This window comes from Leopardus geoffroyi, chromosome B2, assembly GCF_018350155.1.
Source record: "Leopardus geoffroyi isolate Oge1 chromosome B2, O.geoffroyi_Oge1_pat1.0, whole genome shotgun sequence".
Classification (NCBI taxonomy): Eukaryota; Metazoa; Chordata; class Mammalia; order Carnivora; family Felidae; genus Leopardus; species Leopardus geoffroyi.
Window position 1 is genome coordinate 119,984,142 of NC_059332.1, and position 21,687 is coordinate 120,005,828.

The 21,687-nt window shown below is 41.3% G+C and overlaps 2 protein-coding genes across 6 annotated transcripts in view; both read right to left on the reverse strand.

Moving 5' to 3' along the window:
• LOC123609023 (pantetheinase) overlaps positions 1 to 1,205 on the reverse strand; it is a 92,851-nt gene extending 91,646 nt beyond the window's left edge. For 2 of the 4 annotated variants that reach the window (XM_045499654.1, XM_045499648.1), the window contains exon 1: positions 1,083 to 1,204. The gene's annotated coding sequence lies outside the window, so the exon portion shown is untranslated. Of the gene's footprint in view, positions 1 to 1,082 lie in introns of all 4 variants that reach the window. The other 2 variants (XM_045499655.1, XM_045499649.1) reach the window with 1 other exon arrangement.
• Positions 1,206 to 2,166: 961 nt separating this feature from the next.
• LOC123609024 (vascular non-inflammatory molecule 3-like) lies at positions 2,167 to 14,341 on the reverse strand. Of its 2 annotated transcripts, XM_045499657.1 has the most exons (8): positions 13,675 to 14,341; positions 11,714 to 11,807; positions 11,469 to 11,599; positions 7,859 to 8,051; positions 6,341 to 6,632; positions 5,162 to 5,535; positions 3,716 to 3,889; positions 2,167 to 2,804 (listed from the first exon to the last, which is right to left on the reverse strand). In XM_045499657.1, exons 1-8 carry the CDS (start codon positions 13,707 to 13,709, stop codon positions 2,676 to 2,678), a joined length of 1,422 nt encoding a protein of 473 aa, XP_045355613.1. In that variant the 5' UTR covers positions 13,710 to 14,341; the 3' UTR covers positions 2,167 to 2,675. The 2 variants fall into 2 exon arrangements, with proteins under 2 accessions (XP_045355613.1, XP_045355612.1); XM_045499656.1 differs by lacking the exon at positions 13,675 to 14,341 and having other exon boundaries at positions 11,714 to 12,002.
• Positions 14,342 to 21,687: the final 7,346 nt, after the last annotated feature.

Here is a 21,687-nt window from a genome sequence, read left to right on the forward strand (position 1 = left end):
GCCTGACTCATGAATCATTTCCAAAGACAATTAGATCTTCAAATGTACTCGGTTGAATTTTGTTTTTTTTACACTAGTAATCCAGTAAGTAAAATGTTTCTGAGTTCTAGTGAGCCACTAGGGCAAATTAACCAAACCGAAGGAGGGGGTCCTTGGACCCTCCTTTGTATAACCAGTCAGTCAGAAGCACAGGTGACAATCTGGGCTTGACGTCTAAAGTGGGGAGAGGGCAGTTTTGTGGGGCTATGCCCCTCAACTGTGGGACCCAACACTGTCTCTAGGTATATAGTATCAGAATTGAGTTGAATTGTAGGACCTCCAGCTGGTGTCAGACAATTGCTTAATGGTGTGGGACCCTCCTCCCCCACCTCAGAATTGGGTGTCAGAATTGTAGGTGGTGATCAGAAGTGGGATTGGAGTCAGAGTTATAGTATGTTATGTATGATAAAAGATAAGAAATCTGCCTCTGTGTTGCTACTAAATATATATGCCTAGATATTAATATTGTTAAAAAGAAGACAGCAGTTCCAAAATGGAGTCACTTATTCTAAACCCCACCAAGACTTAATACGTAACCTAACTGGCAGCTTCAGCTTCTCCCAGAAATGTGAACTTTAACCAGACAACCTGAAATTTCCTGGGCTGTACTAGAACTTAATCCTTAAGCTCCCCGTAGGAGAGCCACCTTGAATAAAATAATGCATTGTTTGATAATAATTTTTCTTTTTCCACTCTCTCTCTGCCTTTAAAAACCTTCCTTTTTCTAAACCTCAATGGAGTTTTGTTTTTGTTTTTTTTCCCCCCTAGATGAAATGCTGCTGGACTCATAAATCACCGAATGAAGCCAATTTGGTCTTTAAATTTACTCAGTTGAATTCTTGTTATTTAATACCTACTGACTAGAACACTTCCAACTTTCTATGGACGGACGTGAATCTGATTGGTACAGTTATTTACATTGTAAGAATGTGTATATTTTTGCCACAGAACTTAATAAAACATTTATTTTTTAACTATCAGTCCTAACCATTGTTCTGTGGCTAAATTGGCTCCCATAAAAAGAAAAAAATATTTTTGCTCACCTGTAGATTATACTCTGCTGACTCAGGAATACTAGCTGAAGCCAAAAGAAGGATTTCACTCTCCAAAGAAAGAATTTAGAAGAGGAAGTCCCTGCTCTGAGGAGTGAGTCTATCAGAGCTCCTCATTTATAAGTCATGGTAAATAAAGTGTGTGTGGGGGGGGGGGGGAGATAGGAGAGAGACTAAAGAGGTCAAAGAAATAAAAAACATGTGGTATTAAAAGATAAGGATCAAAACAACTTCCAGAGAGACAGCTTGTTTGTTGAGTCATCGTGAGTAGGAGTGGAGAAACTCACAGGATCTGGTGATTCTGTGGTCTCCTCATGCTAGAGAAAGGGGGCAGAGGTCGCTTACGTAACATGCATGGGGTGAAGGGCGGTTAAGAGGCTGGGGCCACCAGGTACTAATGCTGTCACCAGACAAATGTCTAGGAAAGAGAGGGAAGAATTCTAGAAAAAACCAGCACAAGACCATCAGGACGGAAGATGCCCGTGTCCCGCATGGAAGAGTCCGGGGCACTGGTACAATCTTGGGATCTGAATGTCATAGCCCCTGGAGAGGAAATCCGGACATGACGGGAGCAGAGATCAAGGGGATCGTCTGCTGCTCAGAACATCTCCAGCCTCCTGGAACTGGGTTGAACTAAATGGAATGGAAATAAGCATCTGGGAGAAGCCTAGGAGAGCAACTGTCATCTTCTGTGTGAAAAAGATGTCCCCAGCCCAGAGTGATCCCCAACCACTCCCGCATGAACCAGAAAGCTCCCTGCTCTCCTGTGTGTCTCTTCCCAGTGTTAATCAGTGACCACCTGAAAAAAAAAGAGCTCAGCGGTAACAGGGCTGAGAGACCAATGGTAACTGGGGGAAAGGTGACAGGGTGGCCCTTTCTAAGGAAGCTCCCAGTGTAACACAGACTGCAACAAATCTGAGGATCCAGGGGGCTTAATCAGGATTGGATACATTTTAGGATAGAATATTTCCAGAAGGAAACAGGGTGTGGTCTGAAGGAGATCATTTTTTCTTTTTTGTTTCCATCCTAAGGATCTGATTTCCACACAATTAGAACTTAAGAGTATAATAAACAGATAATAGAAGAATTTTAATCAGTTAACAAGTTGCTCAAAATTTTTTGAAAAGTTACTCATAATTACTTTAGGAGATGCCCTTGTTTTTTTACTTCCTATATCGTAATCAACGAGGATCAAAAGCCCTCTGCATACTTAAGGTGCCCCCTGTGTATTTACAAATGATAGGCAAACATTCACATATATCAGAGTAGTTAACACAAAAGGAGTTTTCTAAGTCCCCCTCCATTTAACTGCATGTTCTGCTACACACACACATACTCACATACACTTACATTGCACCTACACGGATCCCACATGCAGCTCCCATAAATGAGTTGGTGCTATATATCAAATACGGAAAACATAAAACATATAAAACCCATCCACTGCTTTTCACGTTTTAAGTTTGTTGTTCCGGCCAATTTGTGACATCTCTTCTAAACAGACATGAAGCTTTTTTTTTTTTTTTTTTCCCCCTCTCCCTTTCTTTGCCAGGGTAATCCTGAAAGTGTGCCAGTGGAAAGGGATCATTCTAATCTCCGGGGTCCTCGCCCCAAGCGCGGAGGGTCTTTGTCAAACACTCTTCCGTACAGGGCCAAAACTAAGACAGGCAGAGGGGTTCTGCTTCGGCTCCTCAGACGTCCGTCTCTCAAGACCTGATCAGAGAGAGCAAAGGATTTAACTCCGATGCAGAGCTTTGGTTTCCAGCCCAGAGGCCTTCTCTGACAGCATCATTCTAAAATAGTAACAGACAGGCACACGGGATTTGGTGTCAGAAGACCCGTGTGTCAGATCTAAAGGTCGAAGGGTAGAGAGATTTGGGTGAAAGTGCAGCAAATAAACTACCGCACAGGTGGTTAAAAAGATGACGTATAGGGGCCCCTGGGTGGCGCAGTCGGTTAAGCGTCCGACTTCAGCCAGGTCACGATCTCGCGATCGTGAGTTCGAGCCCCGCGTCAGGCTCTGGGCTGATGGCTCAGAGCCTGGAGCCTGTTCCCGATTCTGTGTCTCCCTCTCTCTCTGCCCCTCCCCCGTTCATGCTCTGTCTCTCTCTGTCCCAAAAATAAATAAACGTTGGAAAAAAAAAAAATTGTAAAAAAAAAAAAAAAATGACGTATAAAAAAAATTCTTTTAACTCATGAAGCACCGCCATTATTACTCTCATAATTGCCATCATTAGAACAACTTCTCAAAATAACATACCCATGAAATAAGCTGTAGGTGCATTGTTTAATGTGTTTAACTTGGGCCTTCCATACCATTAAAAAAAATTATTTATTTATGCAAATAAAGAGAACATTAGCTGCCGTCGTCCATAACCCTACTGTTGCCTTGGATCTCAGCATCGCATTTATGTAGAAAAAGTGAGCCCCAAATTCTCTGTCACAGCCTAAAGACATCTAGAACCACAATTTCTCTTCCATATTAAAGCTTCCCGTGTCTTTAAAGCTCTGCCTGTATAATGTGAACCACAGCACTGCAACACTGTGTCATAATCTCAAAGATTTCCATGGTGCTAGTCTACCCCATCTGTTCAAAGAAATTGATCATCCTGAATTCCTCCTACCTCATAATGCCTTTCAGGAGCAAGCTGACTTCCACTGAGAATGATCTGTGGGAAAACATAACGTGTTGCAAAGGTGCCGCTGAGGGAGAATTCTTCCAACTTGGTGAAAGCTGACCCCACGGGCTCCCCACAAGTTCTCAGGTCACTGATTTGACACTTCAGCAATGTGCATATCTGTGTAGGCAAAGGAGAGAGAAGTAGCCAGAGATCTTGGAAATAGTTTCCCCATGAAAGACACAATCTCAAGGAATAGAGGAAGATTTGTTAAGTCGCATCTGTCAGGGAGGAAGAATTTCCTGTCCCCGTCAAGGTCCTTCTGGCCAGACTAAGAATTGAATGGACATGAGACAGATTAACAGGAGAACGTCAAATTGAATTTTGTACATTTGGGAATCCACACAGACATGGCAATTCCCAAGACAGGCAAAATGAGGTGCGCATATCATTCTGGAATAAGGAGGAGGGTGTAGGGGTCTGGGACTTCAAAGGGAAGGAATGCAATTTACAGTAAGAGGAGAAAGAATAAACATTTGGTACACAAATATTTGCCGGGCCTCTTAGAAACGCTGGAATGTGGAGGCCTTTGATCCAACAGGCCTTGTGAGGCTCCTCCCTGTTTGCTACACCTGGTTCCTGTCCTCACATCCTTACTTATGCTGATAGCTCTCTTTCTGAAGCAGATCCTCTACCTAAATTCTTGTAGGCAGTTGTGGGGGAGGTAAAGAGCTTTTTCTGAATCTTCTGGCTTTTAATTGCTTTTTTAATTCACAATAATCTTCATGCCCAAATGGCTCCTCTTGGGGTGGTCTGCCTTTATCCCCTACACCTCTTAAGCAGTCTTTTCAAACTGGAGGTCAGAGGCTATTAGTGAATGCGAAAATCAGTTCAACAGGTCAGGACTAACTCCCTCCCTCTCTCTCTCCCTCTCTCTCTCTCTCTCTCTCTCTCTCTGTCTCTTTTAAATAAAGTGAAATGCAATAAATTGGATTTTAAAAGTCAGACTGCTATTGCTCATAATTATGGCTACTTCTAACTGTAATCGAAGTAATAAATAAAATATTTGTTTCAATTACCATCACGCATCTTGACCACACAGCATCGTAACATGAAACGGACTTCTGATTCTGGACTCCTGTTGAAGACAGTTCGAAAAGCACTGTTCTAAAGTGACCTGACACAAAACGAGAAGGCATGGAGGTTGCAGCCTTTCAACTTGAATCCAGCTGGCTGAGAGCTCATCAACTCGCTTTATGTTTTACCTTGCAGCCAAGAGAAGACATTCTGTTCTTGCTAAGACTCAACAAAGTGTTCTGGGGGAAAACTTCAGTGATGACTGTAACGGGCTACCAAGTAACTGAATCCAGCCCGATTGTTAAAGAAATGCAGCGATGATCCGGAAGAAAAACTAATAAACAATCCATTCTAACTTACGTCACTATTGTTTACCTGTAGGTAATATTGACCTTCTACTGTGTGCAGTCCATCAAAAGCACCTAGTGCGTAAACCTCATCTGTTCGTTTCTCCGACATCTTGTAAGTTAAGTGACAGCACAGGTCTTTCTGGCAAACTGTGTAATTTCCTGTGTTTCTCTTAAGCTCAATGAAGGTGAGCTCATCAAAATAAATCATCCCCGGAAAATTTGACTGTTCAGACAAGAATGGCTTGACACTTCTGGCATAAGCACTCCAGTCAACAGCTGCAGGATAGGTGGGTTCACTTCGCGGCCGGGACTTCAGTTCGGACAGCATCAGCTGGCCACTCTCTGTTTCCATGTCATAGTGATACACTTTGACCGCTTCCGGTGCGTAGATTCCACTCCCTATGGCGACACAAGGCAACACAAGTATTGGTTCCAAATTTTGCATGGTTACAAACTCATAAAATCATCCCCCAGAGAAATTCGATATGGCTTTATGAAAGCATAAGCACTTTCAGGACAGTTAAGGAGATAGCTTGTTAGCCTGGCATAGTTCCCATTTGCCTCTGTGTCCTCCATTAAGTTCTGCTTGCACTGAAATGATCAATTGACTTGGGTCAATTGACTTTTTTACTTAAACTACCTCTTATTGAACCAACTTAACAAACAACTAGAAAATTCCCCAACACGAAGAATAATTTTAGCTCTCTGCTGACCTGTCTAATTTATTTGTGTTTAAGTTTCTTCATCTGGATCAATGAATAACCAAGCAGTCAAGAGGGGAGCTTGTATTACCTCGAACATGGATGCAATGAAGGATAAACTCTGGTTAAGTCTAAAATGATTTTGTCACCTTAACCACAAAGATTTATTTCACTATTACTGATGGATGCTGGCAGCAAAGTTCTTTAGGTCTGGCTTTGTTTTTCTTTTTTTGCTTGTTTTTGTTTGTTTGTTTGTTCATGTGACTTGACTTCTCTTTAACTCCAATGTTCCCTCATGTGAAATTGAGATAATAGCATTTACCTCCTTCCGTACTCATAGGGATAATGGTCCTTAAAACATATTGGCACTGAAAGCCATGCTATTATTAATTTTGTGACATTAGAATTAATAAAGGAATTATTAAAGACAAGTGTGGCTTGGAAATCAATGAAGACTGTCTAAGACTATCATGGCCAGTCGGTGCAGGACACGTGTGAGTTACCTGTCATGTGCATGCTGGTGTTGTGGGTATTCGCAGCAAGCAAGTTGACTCCCATGGCTCTGGCCCATGCAGAGTGGAAGGGAACAGCCGACAGAAGGGGCAGCGTGTTGTACCACGCCACCGGGTAGAGAACGCTGTCCACTTGAAACTCATCCACCACCACCACAGCTGGGGTGTGAGAAAAAATGTCAAAGCAAGTGAAAATGCCAAACTTCCCAAAAGGAGTCTCAAAAGTCACAGATTCTGAATCCTTGGGGAAATCAAATTGAATCTCAGGCGCAAAAAGATTGTACTGTTAACAAAAAGCAAAGAAGGGGGAAATTCATGAGAAAACTACCGAGGAGAGGTGTTTCATACCCATCAAATTTTTTTCCCAGCCATGTTGACATGCATAGTTAAAACTATTGCACATAAATTTGCAGAAATCACACCCAGTATACCACTGTCTAGGAGTTTTATTACGACGGTGCTGGTCAGAAAACTCCACCTTTCCACAACTAACGAACGAAATCATACCTAAAAACGATATTTGAAAGGTGACTATTCCTCTTAACATCACAGGTTGAAAATCTGAATCTTATAAACTTCAGATTTTTTGTATTCTTTAAATACTGTATTCTTTAAATACCAACAACACTGCCAGTGTGAAACCTAGCATGTAGTAATAAAATTAACTTTGTCATATCTCCCTTTGATACTGCTGGGTTTATAGAAGTGAAGTACATTTAAAGTAAAGTTAGGCAAGGTAATAGCTCACACTTGTTAATCAGTGAGCCATTGGTAATTTTTTTCCAGCTTGATTATTGCTCCCCAACTCCACTTTGCCCCGGGTCAAGAGTACTTGCTCAGATACTATGTACCATGAGGCTTGATGTGTACATATGTATGCTCTGGCAATACCCCCTCCCCTTCAGTGAGGGTCACTTGCTCCTGTACCCTACACGCAGGTGGAAGCTTGTCCTTCGTCCCGCAGGGATCGGCTCAAGGAAGGCACGTAGCCTAACTGGAGTCAAGGCGTGATGACGAGGTCTACGAGGCAGGACAAAAATACACTCTTCCTCTGGATTTTGCTCCTACAGAATGTGAGCTTTATGTTGAGCACCATGGGGTCTCTAAAAGCACAGCTCCAGTAAAAGCTGTAACACAGGTTAAGAGAGCTAGAGGAATGGCTGACATCTTTTGAGCCTCTGAGGGACAGACTACCTCTGCTAAAGCTTAGTCATGCTATGAGTGTCAATGAATTGAGCCAAAACACTAACTAGGGTATAACAGCATTTCTCCTTCTTTCTCAGAGACTATTAACATCTTTGTGAAACTATTATCACATTCAATATTCTGCCAAATTCTACTTTATGCTTAATTCAAACTCAGAACCCTTATATGAGACCAGAGTAAATGAAACCCCCTTTTCAACTAAAGCGTAATAATCAAGAGACGCGTTCATAACAGTTCTTTCGGCCATGTTCAACAAATGAACGTACATATATACCACAAACAAACACAAGAAGATATTCTTACCTTATGGTAGCGTGCCACCAGCCTACCCTCAGAATCAAACACCACATCAGTGTTGTACTGGTAACGGCCATCGGGGGGACACTGAGGGTCACTGGCATTGCATGGCTTCTTGTCCCCAATATTTGCCACAACGTAGATGGAGTTGTCCTTGGCCAGGCAGCTGAGCCTTTGTTGCACTGGGGTGTAGCCAAACCTGATTTAATAGATATGGCCTTAAACTTACTGTACTTGAGTGATTTCTAATCTTCCAGAACATACTTTATTTGCCTGTTACTCAGAACACAAGCTCTAGGTTAAGAATCAAATCAGAAAAGATCTAAAATTCCACACGCAATATAATCTTCATATTTACGAAAGCTAACCTAGTTTACTTTGTTTATTTTTTATTGAAGTATAGTTGACACATTGTTACATTAGTTCTAGATGTACAGTCTAATGATTCGACAGTCCTCGATGTCGTGCTATGCTCACTACCAGTGTAGCTATCATCTGTCACCATACAACACTATGACAATACCATGGACTACATTTGCTATACTGTGCCTTTTAGTCCATGACTAATTCATTCCATAACGGGAATCCCGTATCTCCCACTCCCCTTTGCCCATCTTGCCCATCCCCCCGCCTCCCCTGAAGGCTAACCTATTTTAATGTGCCAGACTCTCAGTTGCAGTGTGAGACTGAAACACTGGAAAGATGGTGGAGGAAGAGGAGAAAGAAGAGAAGGAAAGCTTTCTCTTATAAAGTGCTTCTAGGCAGGCAAATGAAGGGCTTGAAATTTAACACACTCTTTTAATGGGAAGGACCTTTTCTATAATGCTAGCCATACTCTTACTAGGAAGCAGTAAATAGTTGTTCCTATGTCAATCGTCTTCTATAGAGAACAAATGCATCATTATGTACTTGAAATATTTCAGGAAGGAAGGAAGGGAAGGAGGGAGGAAGGGAGGGAGGAAGGAAGGAAGGGAGGGAGGAAGGAGAAAGAAAAGAAAGGAAGAAAGAAAGAAAAGGAAAAAGGAGAGAGAGAAAAAGAAAGAGAAAGAAAGAAAGAAAGAAAGAAAGAAAGAAAGAAAGAAGGAAGAAAGAAAGAAGGAAAGAAAAGGAAGGAGAGAGGGAGGGAGGAAGGAAGGGAGGGAGGAAGGAGAAAGAAAAGAAAGGAAGAAAGAAAGAAAAGGAAAAAGGAGAGTAAGAAAAAGAAAGAGAAAGAAAGAAGAAAGAAAGAAAGAAGAAAGAAAGAGAGAAAGAAAGAAAGAAAGAAAGAAAGAAAGAAAGAAAGGAGGGAGGGAGGAAGGAAGGGAGGGAGGAAGGAGAAAGAAAAGAAAGGAAGAAAGAAAGAAAAGGAAAAAGGAGAGTAAGAAAAAGAAAGAGAGAGAAAGAAAGAAAGAAAGAGAAAGAAAGAAAGGAGGGAGGGAGGGAGGAAGGAAGGAAGGGAGGAAGGAGAAAGAAAAGAAAGGAAGAAAGAAAGAAAAGGAAAAAGGAGAGTAAGAAAAACAAAGAGAGAAAGAAAGAAAGAAAGAGAAAGAAAGAAAGAAAGGAGGGAGGGAGGGAGGGAGGAAGGAAGGAAGGGAGGGAGGAAGGAGAAAGAAAAGAAAGGAAGAAAGAAAGAAAAGGAAAAAGGAGAGTAAGAAAAAGAAAGAGAGAGAAAGAAAGAAAGAAAGAAAGAAAGAAAGAAAGAAAGGAGGGAGGGAGGGAGGAAGGAAGGAAGGAGAAAGAAAAAAAAGGAAGAAAGAAAGAAAAGAAAAAAGGAGAGTAAGAAAAAGAAAGAAAGAAAGAAAGAAAGAAAGAAAGAAAGGAGGGAGGGAGGGAGGGAGGGAGGAAGGAAGGAAGGGACTTCACTGTGTTGCCTCAGTTTCCTTATCTGTCAGTACAACATAATTACTTCCTGCCTGCCTGCGAGGGTGTTCATGAGAAACCCTGAGATAAATACAGACTATGAAATTGCTTCTCAAAGTATTGCCAAATCCATCTACATTGGGGACATTAACCAAGAAATAAGAAGACATTGAGGTGACAAAATAGGTGGAATGATAGGTGGCTTCAAATACTTGAAAGGCTCTAATCTGAAGGAGGTGAGTCATATATATACAATGATAATATATAAAGTAATAAAGGCAGTACAAAGACTAAAGTTATAGAGAGACAGATATGCAGAAAAGAAAAAAATGTTTGCAACCAGAACATTCTGTCAAAGGAGTGGATTCACTCGTCACTGGTGATTTCAAATACAATATGGTGCATCCAGGTGCTGTAAGTCTACCAGTTATCAGGGCTCAGATGGAGTTATAGTTAATGCGGTTACTGTAAACATAGACGATGCAACACTTAGATTATTTTTTCAAAGGTGGAACTCCTGGGCGAAACTGACCCACACAGTAGAACTCCTATGTTGCAACGACTTGACCCCCCCCACCCCCCCGCCGTCAATTTCAAATGTTAAAAAATTATTGAAGACATTCTTTTTCTTGTACAATAGATATAGTTCGGAACAGATGCCTGCAAGTTTAAAATTAGCAAATTAAATTTTTTTTAATGCATAGATTTTGCCTTTTAAAGGAATTACATATAAACTATTTTAAAAAGTAAATACATCTAAAATAATTTCATAAATCTGTCTTGTGTTTTATACAGATGTTCCCTAAGAAAGTTATGCTTAAACGAAGTGCCTGGGTGGCTCAGTTGGTTGAGTGTCCGACTTTAGCTCAGGTCACAATCTTGCAGTTTGTGAGGTCAAGCCCCGCATCAGGCTCTGTGCTGACAGCTCGGAGCCTGGAGCCTGGAGCCTGCTTTGGATTCTGTGTCTCCCTCTCTCTCTGCCCCACTCCCCTCATGCTCTGTCTCTCTGTCTCTCAAAAATAAACATTGAAAAGTTATGCTTAAACTATACCTATTAATAATTGCTTAAATTTCTCAAAGACAAGAAAACAAAGAAGTTCAGATCCAATTATCCTTTATTTTTATTTTTTTTTAATCATTTATTTTTGAGAGAAAGAGAGAGACAGAGTGAGAGTGGGGGAGGAACAGAGAGAGGGAGACAGAATCCGAAGCAGGTTCCAGGCTCTGAGCTGTCAGCACAGAGCCCGATGTGGAGCTGGAACTCACAAACGTGAGATCATGACCTGAGCCGAAGCGGGACACTTAACCGACTGAGCCCCCCAGGCGCCCCCAGATCCAATTATTTTTGTGAAAAAAAAAAAAAAAAAAAAAAAAAAGGAATTGCCATACTCCAAAAGGAATCGTAACATAAGTTCATTTATCTTTTTACCATTCCTGCAAAGGAGGCAGGTATTCATGGGTGAGCTTACTTTATTTGGGGACAGAAGGCCTAGCTAGTACAACTTTTTCACTTTGTTGAAACCCCATGGAGTGTATTTATTATAAAAAAAACTATGTACACACAGGCCATTCATTAAAGAAAGCCACAATAAATAACCAACCAAGAATCATCATCTCAAGCCATGCCAGACGGCACACAGTATGAAGAGGCTTGTGGGTCCGGAGCCATAAATTGATTGTCAGAAAAGAGAACGAGTCAAGTTTAATGGATTTGTTATTTGTATTTTTGCAATATCACAATTTTTTTTGTTCAAAAATCAAAGGGTAATGACATTACCTCTGGGGATCCGTACATGGAATCCAGTTCACCTCTGGGTCTGGGATATCTTCCAGATAGGGGTAAATGGTCTCTCTTGTGAAAACCCAGCCATAAATTCCATCTTCTGGGGTAACAATGATATGTGCACCCTGCTCAAAACAAGTACGAGCAAAACAGTCTTTCACAAATTCCAAATACCCACGCTCTTTCCAAGTTGCAAATTTCCTCTGCAATATCCCAGCCAGCGTAAGAAAGGACAATACCTGCCTGGCTGCCAGTTTAACTGCGTTCTCCAAAACATCTATGTTCTTGTTCATCAGGAGCAAAGCTTCTTCTTTGGAAACTGGCGTCTCTGTTCTGTTTGGTAATATGACAGCGTGTTCATACACTGCAGCAATGAAAGTGTCCGGTGCACCAACACATAGGACACAGATGGCAAATAGCGCCACATATTTTGGAAAATATGATGTCATCATAGCTAGAAGTTGGTGATCTTCGATAAACTCAGACTCTCATATTTGGTATCACTGGAGAAAGTTTTAGGGTAAAACCCGGCTTGCGTCCGGGTATTTATATTTTCACAGAAATAACATTACACAACACATTAAGAAAGAATGTTGCGCAAGAAAACTGACAGCCAGAAGTACAAAATCACATTGACTCAAGTGTGCAATGTTCTTGTTGACAGTGGGTTCAGAGGTTTATTCAACTCTAGAAGTGAAATTAGTGAGTGAATCAGATGAGTTCAAGCCAATCCCAAAACACTGGCTGTTGAACTCCTTTTTTAAAGTTTATTTATTAATTCTGGGATACAGAGAGCACATGCATGAGTGGGGGAAGGGAGAGAGACAGAGAGAGAGAGAGAGAGCCAGCACAGAGCCCAATGCAGGGCTCGAGCTCATGAGCCGTGAGATCATGACCTGAGTAGAAGTCTGATGCTTGGCCAACTGAGCCGCCCAGGCACCCCTGTTGAACGCTTTTTTTTAAATAAAATATATTTTCCTGGTAGCTCAGTGGTTCCATTAATAAGGCCAATACTCAACTCTTCTAGAAGGCACCCAGCATAACAACAATGTGCTAAGAACTTATACATGTGGCTGTAGCAGAAACAGAACAGAGCGTAAGACAAGCTCCAGTTTCAACAGAGCTCATAAAATGCCAAAGGAGAATAGATATACCTGCTTATGATTGGGTTCATAACCAGTGGCCCTCAATTTTTGCATTATAAAAGGATTTCAGCAGGAACCACAGTTGCTGGCTTCCCTCCGAAAGACTATAAAATAGTCTGAAATGTAGGAAGTTTCTCTGACCACTTTGCAAAACACAGATTATAACCTGGTCAATAAGTTAATGAGTGCCCACTGAGTTGAGTCTCTGGGCGTCTCCAGAATCTGGCTACTGCTGTAGAGCTCACGTGTTGAAAACCAAGAAGTTAGGCTTCAGATCATACAATTTCTTCATCTTTATAGAATTGGCCCATTTAAAACAAAATTTTTTAATGTTTATTTATTTGAGAGAGACAGAGTGTGAGTGGGGAAAGGTCAGAGAAAGAGGGAGACACATATTCGAAGCAGGCTCCCGGCTCTGAGCTGTCAGCACAGAGCCCGACACGGGGCTTGAACTCATGAACCGCGAGATCATGACCTGAGCCAAAGTCAGACGCCCGACTGACCGAGGCACCCAGGCGCCCCAAATCTGCCCATTTTTTTTTAAGTGAAGTCCTCTTCCCTAAATACTTGTACTATTACATCATCCAAAATCTCATTTTCAGGAAATGATTTCCTTGTGCCTCTAAAGAGCTGAACATCTTTAAAATATTAGATATAGGTGTCATCCATTTAACTGGACTCTCAGACATTTTCCTCTCCCGCTGCTCCCACATCTAATTCATTGTAAAGTTTCTTTTAAACATCTCTTCCTGCCCTGGGGCACCTGAGTGACCCAGTCAGTTGAGAATCCAACTTCGGCTCAGGTCATGATCTCATGGTCAGTGAGCTTGAGCCCCTCGTGCATGCTGTCCTGACAGCTCAGAGCCTGGAGCCTGCTTCAGATTCTGTGTCTCCCTCTCTCTCTGCCCACCCCTCCCACACTCATGCTCTCTCTCTCTCAAATATAAACATTAAATAAATAAATAAATAAATAAATAAATAAATAAATAAAATATCTCTTCCTGTCCTGATTGTTTATGCTAAAGCAGGTTCTGCTTTTTAATTGATCTTCCTACCTCCCACAATGGCCAAAGTTGTTCATTCGACACATAGCCACCAGATGAATTTTCTCCGAAATTCAGCTCCTGTTATGTCACTTAAATTCCATTATTTAAAGCGTGATTTTCCATTATTTAAAACGTTAATTCTCCAAACGTGGTCCGTGCTCCGTGAGGGGAAAGCGGGTTGATTTTGCAAGATATACAGATAAATACTTTTAATAGTTACAGATTAACTATCATGTTTATTAGATAATTTAAGACTCTTAAACCCATGGATAGTAGAGTTTAGGATGAGGCAACACAAAAGATGTCCATCCGTCTTAAAAGATTACCAAGTAAGTAAAATGGTATATGGTTAATACAAAAATCATAAAGACAATGGCATAATGACATGATTTCCTGAAATTTGGGAAAAGCTGACATTGTTCAAGTTCTCCTACAACCTGGATTTATCTCTACAGCTGCCTTTATGAACACTTTATTCAGTGAAGTTGAATCATTCCCTGATCTCTGAACGAACACGCCATGCACTACTCCACCTAGATGATTCTCGGCCCAATTCTCCCTGAAATGTCCCGGCTCGCTGTCTAAGCTCTAACTCCGTGTACAGTTCTCTCAAACCTACCCCTAGTCCTAAGCAATATTTCTGAGCCATCAGAGCACATTTTTCTTGTCCTGGTGAATGCCACTCACTGCTTGCTGTTGTCTTGACCTTCAATTTAAATCCGATTCCGATATTTTGTTCTGTATATGTATGTCTTGTCTTCTTAAAAGATATTAAAAAAGAATCTTGTTGTATCTTTCCAGAACATCCATGTGAAATAATTATCTATAGATGATGCGTCCCAAGGTTGTGTGACTCCTGGAGGATAAGAAAGCGTCTTGCTGACTGATGAACCTCATCACTCCAGCCTACATGTGTAATAGGTGAGGAAGCCCGATACATGAATGATTGTTGAATGAAATCAGCTACCTGAAACTTCAGTCTGTTTCATGTTTGAACACTGCAAATTTTTAGAACACCCTTTCTTGCACTGAGATGCAATTTACATCATGTATCTTCTACGGTTTAGAACAATAAATCCAATCCTGCTTCTTGCTTCCTACTTCCAGACTATTAGATAATTCAAAGAGAGTTCTAAATTGTCTCTTAATTCTTTTATTTTTCTGATGCATTATCCTTATAAATTCCTTAAGAACGGGGCCACATTTTGATTCTCTCTGCTGCTTCTGTGGAGGTTTGTACTGTGCTAAGCTCTGTAAATGTTTTCTGATTTGTTAAACTCAATTTCCTGTCCTAGTTTTGGAATGAATCCCCTTTTTTGAAAGTGAGCTCATGTAAAGGAATTTTTTTTAAGATTTACATCTCTGATTCTAGAATCATTAATACTGGTACTTGCTCTCTCTCTCCGGGATTCTTTCTAATCATCTGACATAGAGAAACCAGTAGGTTTTGGAGATTATTAATGCCTCTCATTTGTTTGGTTGGTTGGTTCTAGAGTTCAAAATCTTTCCATTCCAGTAACCGTTTTCCATTATCTGAATACTCCTTTCTTCTCCCAGTTTCCCCAGTGAGTTTCCATGTGTCCTTATATGCTGAAATGATGTTCATTAGATGCAAATTTTCATTTTGGCAAAAAAAAAAAAAAAAAAAAATTGAAAGTGACATAGAAATTCTGTAAAACTAATGGATTGCTTTGTAATGAGAAAAAGGAAACTATTTTCATATTTCAAATTGAAATTCTATTGTCTTGGTTCACCTGACTGTGCGAGTAGAACCAAAAGAAAACATATGAGAATTTCCCTTTACTCTCCAGTGCCCAATTCCAGGAAATGTACCAACTTTTATTATATTGAAATCAACAGAAACCCGGATTAAATGTTATCAAATGTGGTTAGCAATGGCTTTGCCTCATATGTGTATAAAGAATAGGGATTGTGGGTGTAAGTTATTTAAACAAGGTGTTTCTATGTAACCTGAATGACAGTTTGAAATTCTTGCAGGATTAGGGAGAGTTTTGTATTAAAATAAATATAATTCTGCTTTAAAATATGTAAAGCACAAATTTTAAAGGGGAAAAGCACCCTAGAATAAAATCTCTAAGAATTTGTTTGCCCTCCCCAAGTCTTTATTTCTAATATCCATTGCTAATCTTCCTCCCCATTCCCATTATCAGAGTCCTAACTCTGTGGCCAAGCATTCCTCTTACTTACAGGGTTGATCCCACCCCTGACACGTTAATCTTCAATCAGTATTGCAAACCATTTACGTTCTCTTAACCATTGCTCCCACTAACTAAAATTCTTCCTATATGTATAGCAAATCAAGGCAGACAACCAGAACTTTCTCCCACTTGGTGCCATTTTCTCTCTCCTGTTCTTAGCTCAGACCACTCTTCTTATTATGCTTTTTAATACACTCGCTACTGCTCTGATCCTGGAATGATGTCTCGCTAAATCCTGCCCCTTTGACTCAAGTCTTGTCATTCTTTGTTGCTCATTTCTTCTCTGAACTTTTAATGTGCTTATGGTCAGAAGCCACATTTTGTTAATTGGTGTTTTCATGCCATATTTGACTGTCTCTTCCCCATAGCAGATCTTTTCTATTGCATACCTTCGACTACCTGTTATGCTGTCTCTACCTTTAGCTCAAACTTTTCTCCTGAACTCCAGGCCTGTTTATCCAACTAGACAGAGACTTCCCTAAGTTCCCAGCAAGCATCAGCCCACTTGCCAGCATCTTAGCCTATCAACTCTGCTTCCCCTCCTGTCACTGTAAATGACTGCCCATGCCCCTTTCCGTCCTTGTGCAGCGGATCCCAAAGATGTATCTTTAGGAATCCTTCTCGCTTACTCAGCATCAATTTCTGCCTATGGGGTGATTATAATCAGCATACAAATACCCCATTATATCACCTATCTTAAAAAGGAACTCTCCTGATCTGACATTCCCTTACGGTTCCTGCCCCGTTTCCCCGCTCCATTTTACAACGAAACTCCTTTACGGGCTTGTGCCCATTCTGTTTTAATTCCTTTCCTCCCACCGAGATTTTGCCCCCATGATTCCACCATCTTATCAAGCTCATCGTTGATCGTCACGTGACTGAATCCATCGGTCAGTTTTCGGTCCCATCTGACTTGACTTATTAGCACACTTGCCATTACCTCATTCTCAATCTGCTTTCTCTCCCCACGCTCTTCTGGGTTTCCTTTTCCTTCCTCCTTCTCAGTTTCTGCACTTGTTTACTTTGGATGTTTTTGTGGATCTATTTGCCTTTTTCTGGTTGCTTCTTACCGCCTCAGACCTCTTAACATTAGTGCGTCCTGATCCCAATTTTTGGAAATCTTCTGTTCCTATCTGCACTCGCTGCCTGGGTGATTACCTTCATTTCATGGCTTTCAACACCATAAATATATTTCAGTGATTCACGGATTTATAACTTTTCGCTCAGACTTCTCCCCTGGACTCCAGATGCCCATGGCCCACAATGTCTGCTCAAAACCTGCATTTGGCTGCAGAGACACATCAAATCAACACAAACAAAATTGAGCTTTTAGCCTTCCCCTCCTGCCGCTCCTACAATCTTTCGGATCTCAGTTAATGGCTTTTCGTCCTCTAGTTTTTCAGGCCAAAGCCTTTGGGGTTCTCCTTACTTCTCTCTTGGTCTCTCACTCTACACATGTTGCATCAGGAGACCTTGTGCTATTGCAACCCCGGTCCGAGCCGCCATCATCTCTGGCCTGGATTACCCCAATAACTTCCTACCTGGTTTTGGTGCCCCTGCTTCTACCTCTGCTCGATAGCAATCCTATTAAAATGTAAAAACAACTGTGTCGGTCCTCTGCTCAAAATCCTTCAATGGCATCTCACTTCGCTCAGAGCAAAAAGCCAAGTTCTTGCCATGCTTACAAGCCCCACAATGATCCGGGCTCCTGTTACTCCTAACATCAACTCCGACTAACTTCCCCCAGGTTCCTGTGGCTCCAACTGTATCGGTCCCCTTGCTGCTCCTCAAGCATGTCGCGATGGGCTATTCTGCCGCCACTACCCTGAGAATTGTCTCCTACACGGCCACGCTGCATTTAGAATTTCTCTCTACTCCTTTCTACTCCATCCTGCAAACCACTATCAATGATTTAAAGACTCTTTAGCTCACCGTAATATTAGACTCTAAAATCTTTCAATGGGTTTCCTCTTAGCCTCAGCATACGGTCTACATTTTATTCGTGCTTCAGTGATCTGGTCCTTGGCTCATGTTCTTATTGTTTCCCCTTCCTCTTCCTCCTTTACCTGCCCACCCCACCCCTCCAAATCTATTGGACTCTTTTTGCAACATGCTATTCTCCCATGTCTTTGTATGCATGACTAAGTCTACCTGAATGCCCTTACTGACTTGCCCAGCTGGTCTCAGTCACCTTTCTTATCTTCCAGGGTAAAATGGACTCCTTCCTGGCCCTGATATTGGTCACAGCATTATCATATTCTATGGCTTTTATTATAGCATGAAACGAGATGCTTGAAAACGCTTTAGCCCAGTGTGAAGCATTTTCTAAGTGTTCAAATTTGATTATTACTCTGCTAAAGAAAGACAGTGATGATAGGGATGTTCTGTTTCCTCTTCCCGACTGTGATCCTTAAGAAAAGAACTTTTGTTCTATTCATTATCACCATCCAACACAAGGCCTCCCTGACAGATAGTAAGCATCCAAAAAGCTCTTTGACTTAAGATCAAAGAGACACATACAAGGACGTTCAGAGAAACTACTTAAAATAGGAAGTAATAGTGGCAATAACTGTACTAAATCAATTAAAAAAATTCGAAAACCGAAGCATCTGTTGAACAAGCTAAACCACAGAAACAAGTTCAGGGACAAAGACTATTGAAAAATGATGACTCAGAGTGAGCTAAGGTTGCTTCTTGGTTCAGCTTGTTACTAAGAAATCACATAATCACTTGCTTGCATGTGGCCGCAAAGCCTGTGTTCTCACAGATGTGCACCCAAAGTTCATGGCTTCCACAGACCTTGTGAAGTGAAGAACACAGCAGATCAGAGGAAGCCAGACAATGGGCCTATTGCTTTTTTACTGGTGGCCGGGGGAGCGGTCCTGACAGCATGCGTGGAACCACCACTGCCCCACTTCTGCACATTTTGTTTGTTGCTACATCATGGAGTTTACCCAAGACGTTAGTGCAGTCAGCCGGGCCGTGCTTGCCCTATTTATCAATAAGACAAAGGACACGTGAAGATTGTTTTCATCCAGGCACCAGACAAGGTGCAACTAGGGAAACGGAATCCACACCAGTTATTTTCAGAGAACATAAGGATTTGGTTAAAGAGGTATTTGATGATTGAAGCACATGAAAGGAACACCTAGGTAACAAAGCAACTGCAAAAAGCAGCTACCACTCCTAGTGTTGGGGGCACAGAGGGAAGAGAAGGTGTTAGGGGCGAGAAGCTTTCCAGAGGAGCCTGTGTTGCCGAGGCTCCAACCCCTGAGAAGAGTGTGCTCTCCAGCTGGAGCAGAGGAACAGATCCGGAGAGGACTGTCCCCAGGGAGCTAGAACTCACCTCTCTTGAGGGGACAATGGCTGGTGCTGGTAGTTTGGAAGAAAGGCAATGACACTGGTTCTGAAAGAATGGGGACGAATTGAAAACTGGAAGCACCTGCTATCAGAACATACTGGTCTGCTGCCGGGCCGATGGGACAACACTGACTGGTGAGCAAACAGAAGGAGGTCCTGTTGCCCCTCCTCCAACCTTCCGTATTCCTTTAGTGCCCCCTCTGGGCAGAATCTAATAGAGAGCCAGGCGGCCAAGGAGAAACATACTTGCCTAGTCCTAGCCCAGCATCACAAAGAAGAATACTGAAGGGTAGGTTTGGAGCTGAAAGACAATAGCTTAATAACGAACGCATTCATATAACTGTACACCATACAGCAGCGAAAATGGGTGAAATTAGACTGATGCTTATTTACATGGATTAAGCTCACAGTTTCTTATATAGAAATCAGAAATACGCAATACATTTGCATGCAATAAATCTGCATATGTACAAAGTTCAAAAAGATACAAAAAGTACCAAGTAGGAATAAGTACGTGTGTAATAAACAACCAGGATGTCCTGGGAATGATCTAGAAAAATCTTAAGGTAGTTATTTCCCAAGAAAGGACCAGAATGTGATTGGAAGGGAATACAAGGGGTGCCTTCTTCATGACACAAACTGAACAGCAGATCCACAGGTGATTGCTATGCAATCCTTTATACACCTCTGTGTGTCACATTGTCGTAATACGTTCTTAAATAACTTGCAATATGCGTTTTTTGTTTTTTTTTAATAAGTGAATGTGTCCAGGGGCGCCTGGGTGGCTCAGTCAGTTAAGCTTCCGACTTCGGCTCAGGTCATGGTCTCACGGTTTGTGAGTTTGAGCCCCACGTCGGGCTCTGTGCTGACAGCTCAGAGCCTGGAGCCTGTTTCAGATTCTGTGTCTCCCTCTCTCTCTGACCCTCCCCTGCTGGCACGCATGCTCTCTCTCTCTCCCAAGAATAAACATTAAAAAATTAAAAAAAAAATCTATGGCTTCCAAAAGGAAGATCTTTCCCAACTCTGCTTCCATATCATAATGGTAAACTTTGGGAGAGGATGGTGCATAGATACCACCGACTGTGAATAGAAATCTTCTAAAAACAAAAATGAAACCAACACTGCCAGATTCCCCATCAGAACTGAGCATGTGATCATGTCACCATATTAGTTACATTGAGATAGCACACAGGCTTCTAGTTACGCTGAATACTCAAGCACTTTCCCTATGCTCTATTGGAGAAAATTACAAAGGTCTCATTTCAAGTGAACTTTGAATATAATGGAATTATTTGTTACCATTATGAATAGTTAAGCCAAATATAAAAATCTTTGTATTTGGTAGTTTCTGGAAGGTAGGCTGACATGACTTGTGTTGGTCACAAGAAAATGAATCCCCATTCCCACAGCCTAAGCCACATGGAATTCAATAGCTGTCCAATGGGACAAGACATTCATCCAAACTATGGGAAACAGTATGGTATCCACATGAAAATCTTCCACCAGGGTCGCAGCAGAATCACGGAAAACTATATTAAAACATATGAAAATACCACCCTTCAAAGATGGTGTTGAAAGTCACTATCTCTAACATTTTAGGGGCATCAAACAGGCTCAGAATAGAGGTGGTACTATTACAAAGGTAAAGGACAAAGTCAGAAAAACCTTGTTTCTTGAAGACCTAATTTACAGAAACCCTCCAAAGTTAGTATTAAGTTTGGCTATAGTCAATGGTAGGTACCCTATAGGAAGTGTATGAATCTGGTGATTGGAAGTAAATTTCCAAGGAAAACAGGGGAAAATGCAGTTTCTCTCTTTCTGTCTCTGTTTCTGTTCCATGCCCCCCCACCTTATCCTTACTCCTTCCTCCCAGTTAGGAGCCAAATACCTTCCTATGAATCCTGAAGATTATGAGTTTCTTGAAACCTGAAGAACCTTTTTTATGTTTCCAGGTATCAGGGATTCAAAGAAAATAGTGCATGTTATTGTCCTGAACAGTAAGTATCTGCTAATCAGATGAGGGATAACACCTCCCTCTTTACCATATGTTCCATCCAAAGTAATTTTAGAGACTCTTATCCAGCTTTCAAAATTGCTGTTGCAACTAAACATTTTATTCAACTCTCTTTGATTCCTTCCAGGTAACCTTTAAAAACTAACCTAGTTTAACACAGTAGTCAGGGTCAACAGTTTAATAAAATGGTCTGCAACATAGGGAATGCCAAAGGTTAGGAATGAGACTATTAAAATGTCTCCCTACATTTATTTTCTATATAAAAAAATATAAAAAGAAAGTGAAATTTACTAGCATTTTAAGAATTGATGGATGAAGGTACTCTTAATAAGTCCATGTGTCAGAGGTCATGGGTCACAAATGGTCTCCAAGGTACCCAGAGGGGAGAACGACCCTTAATTTACACAGGATGACTGCAGATTCCTCACT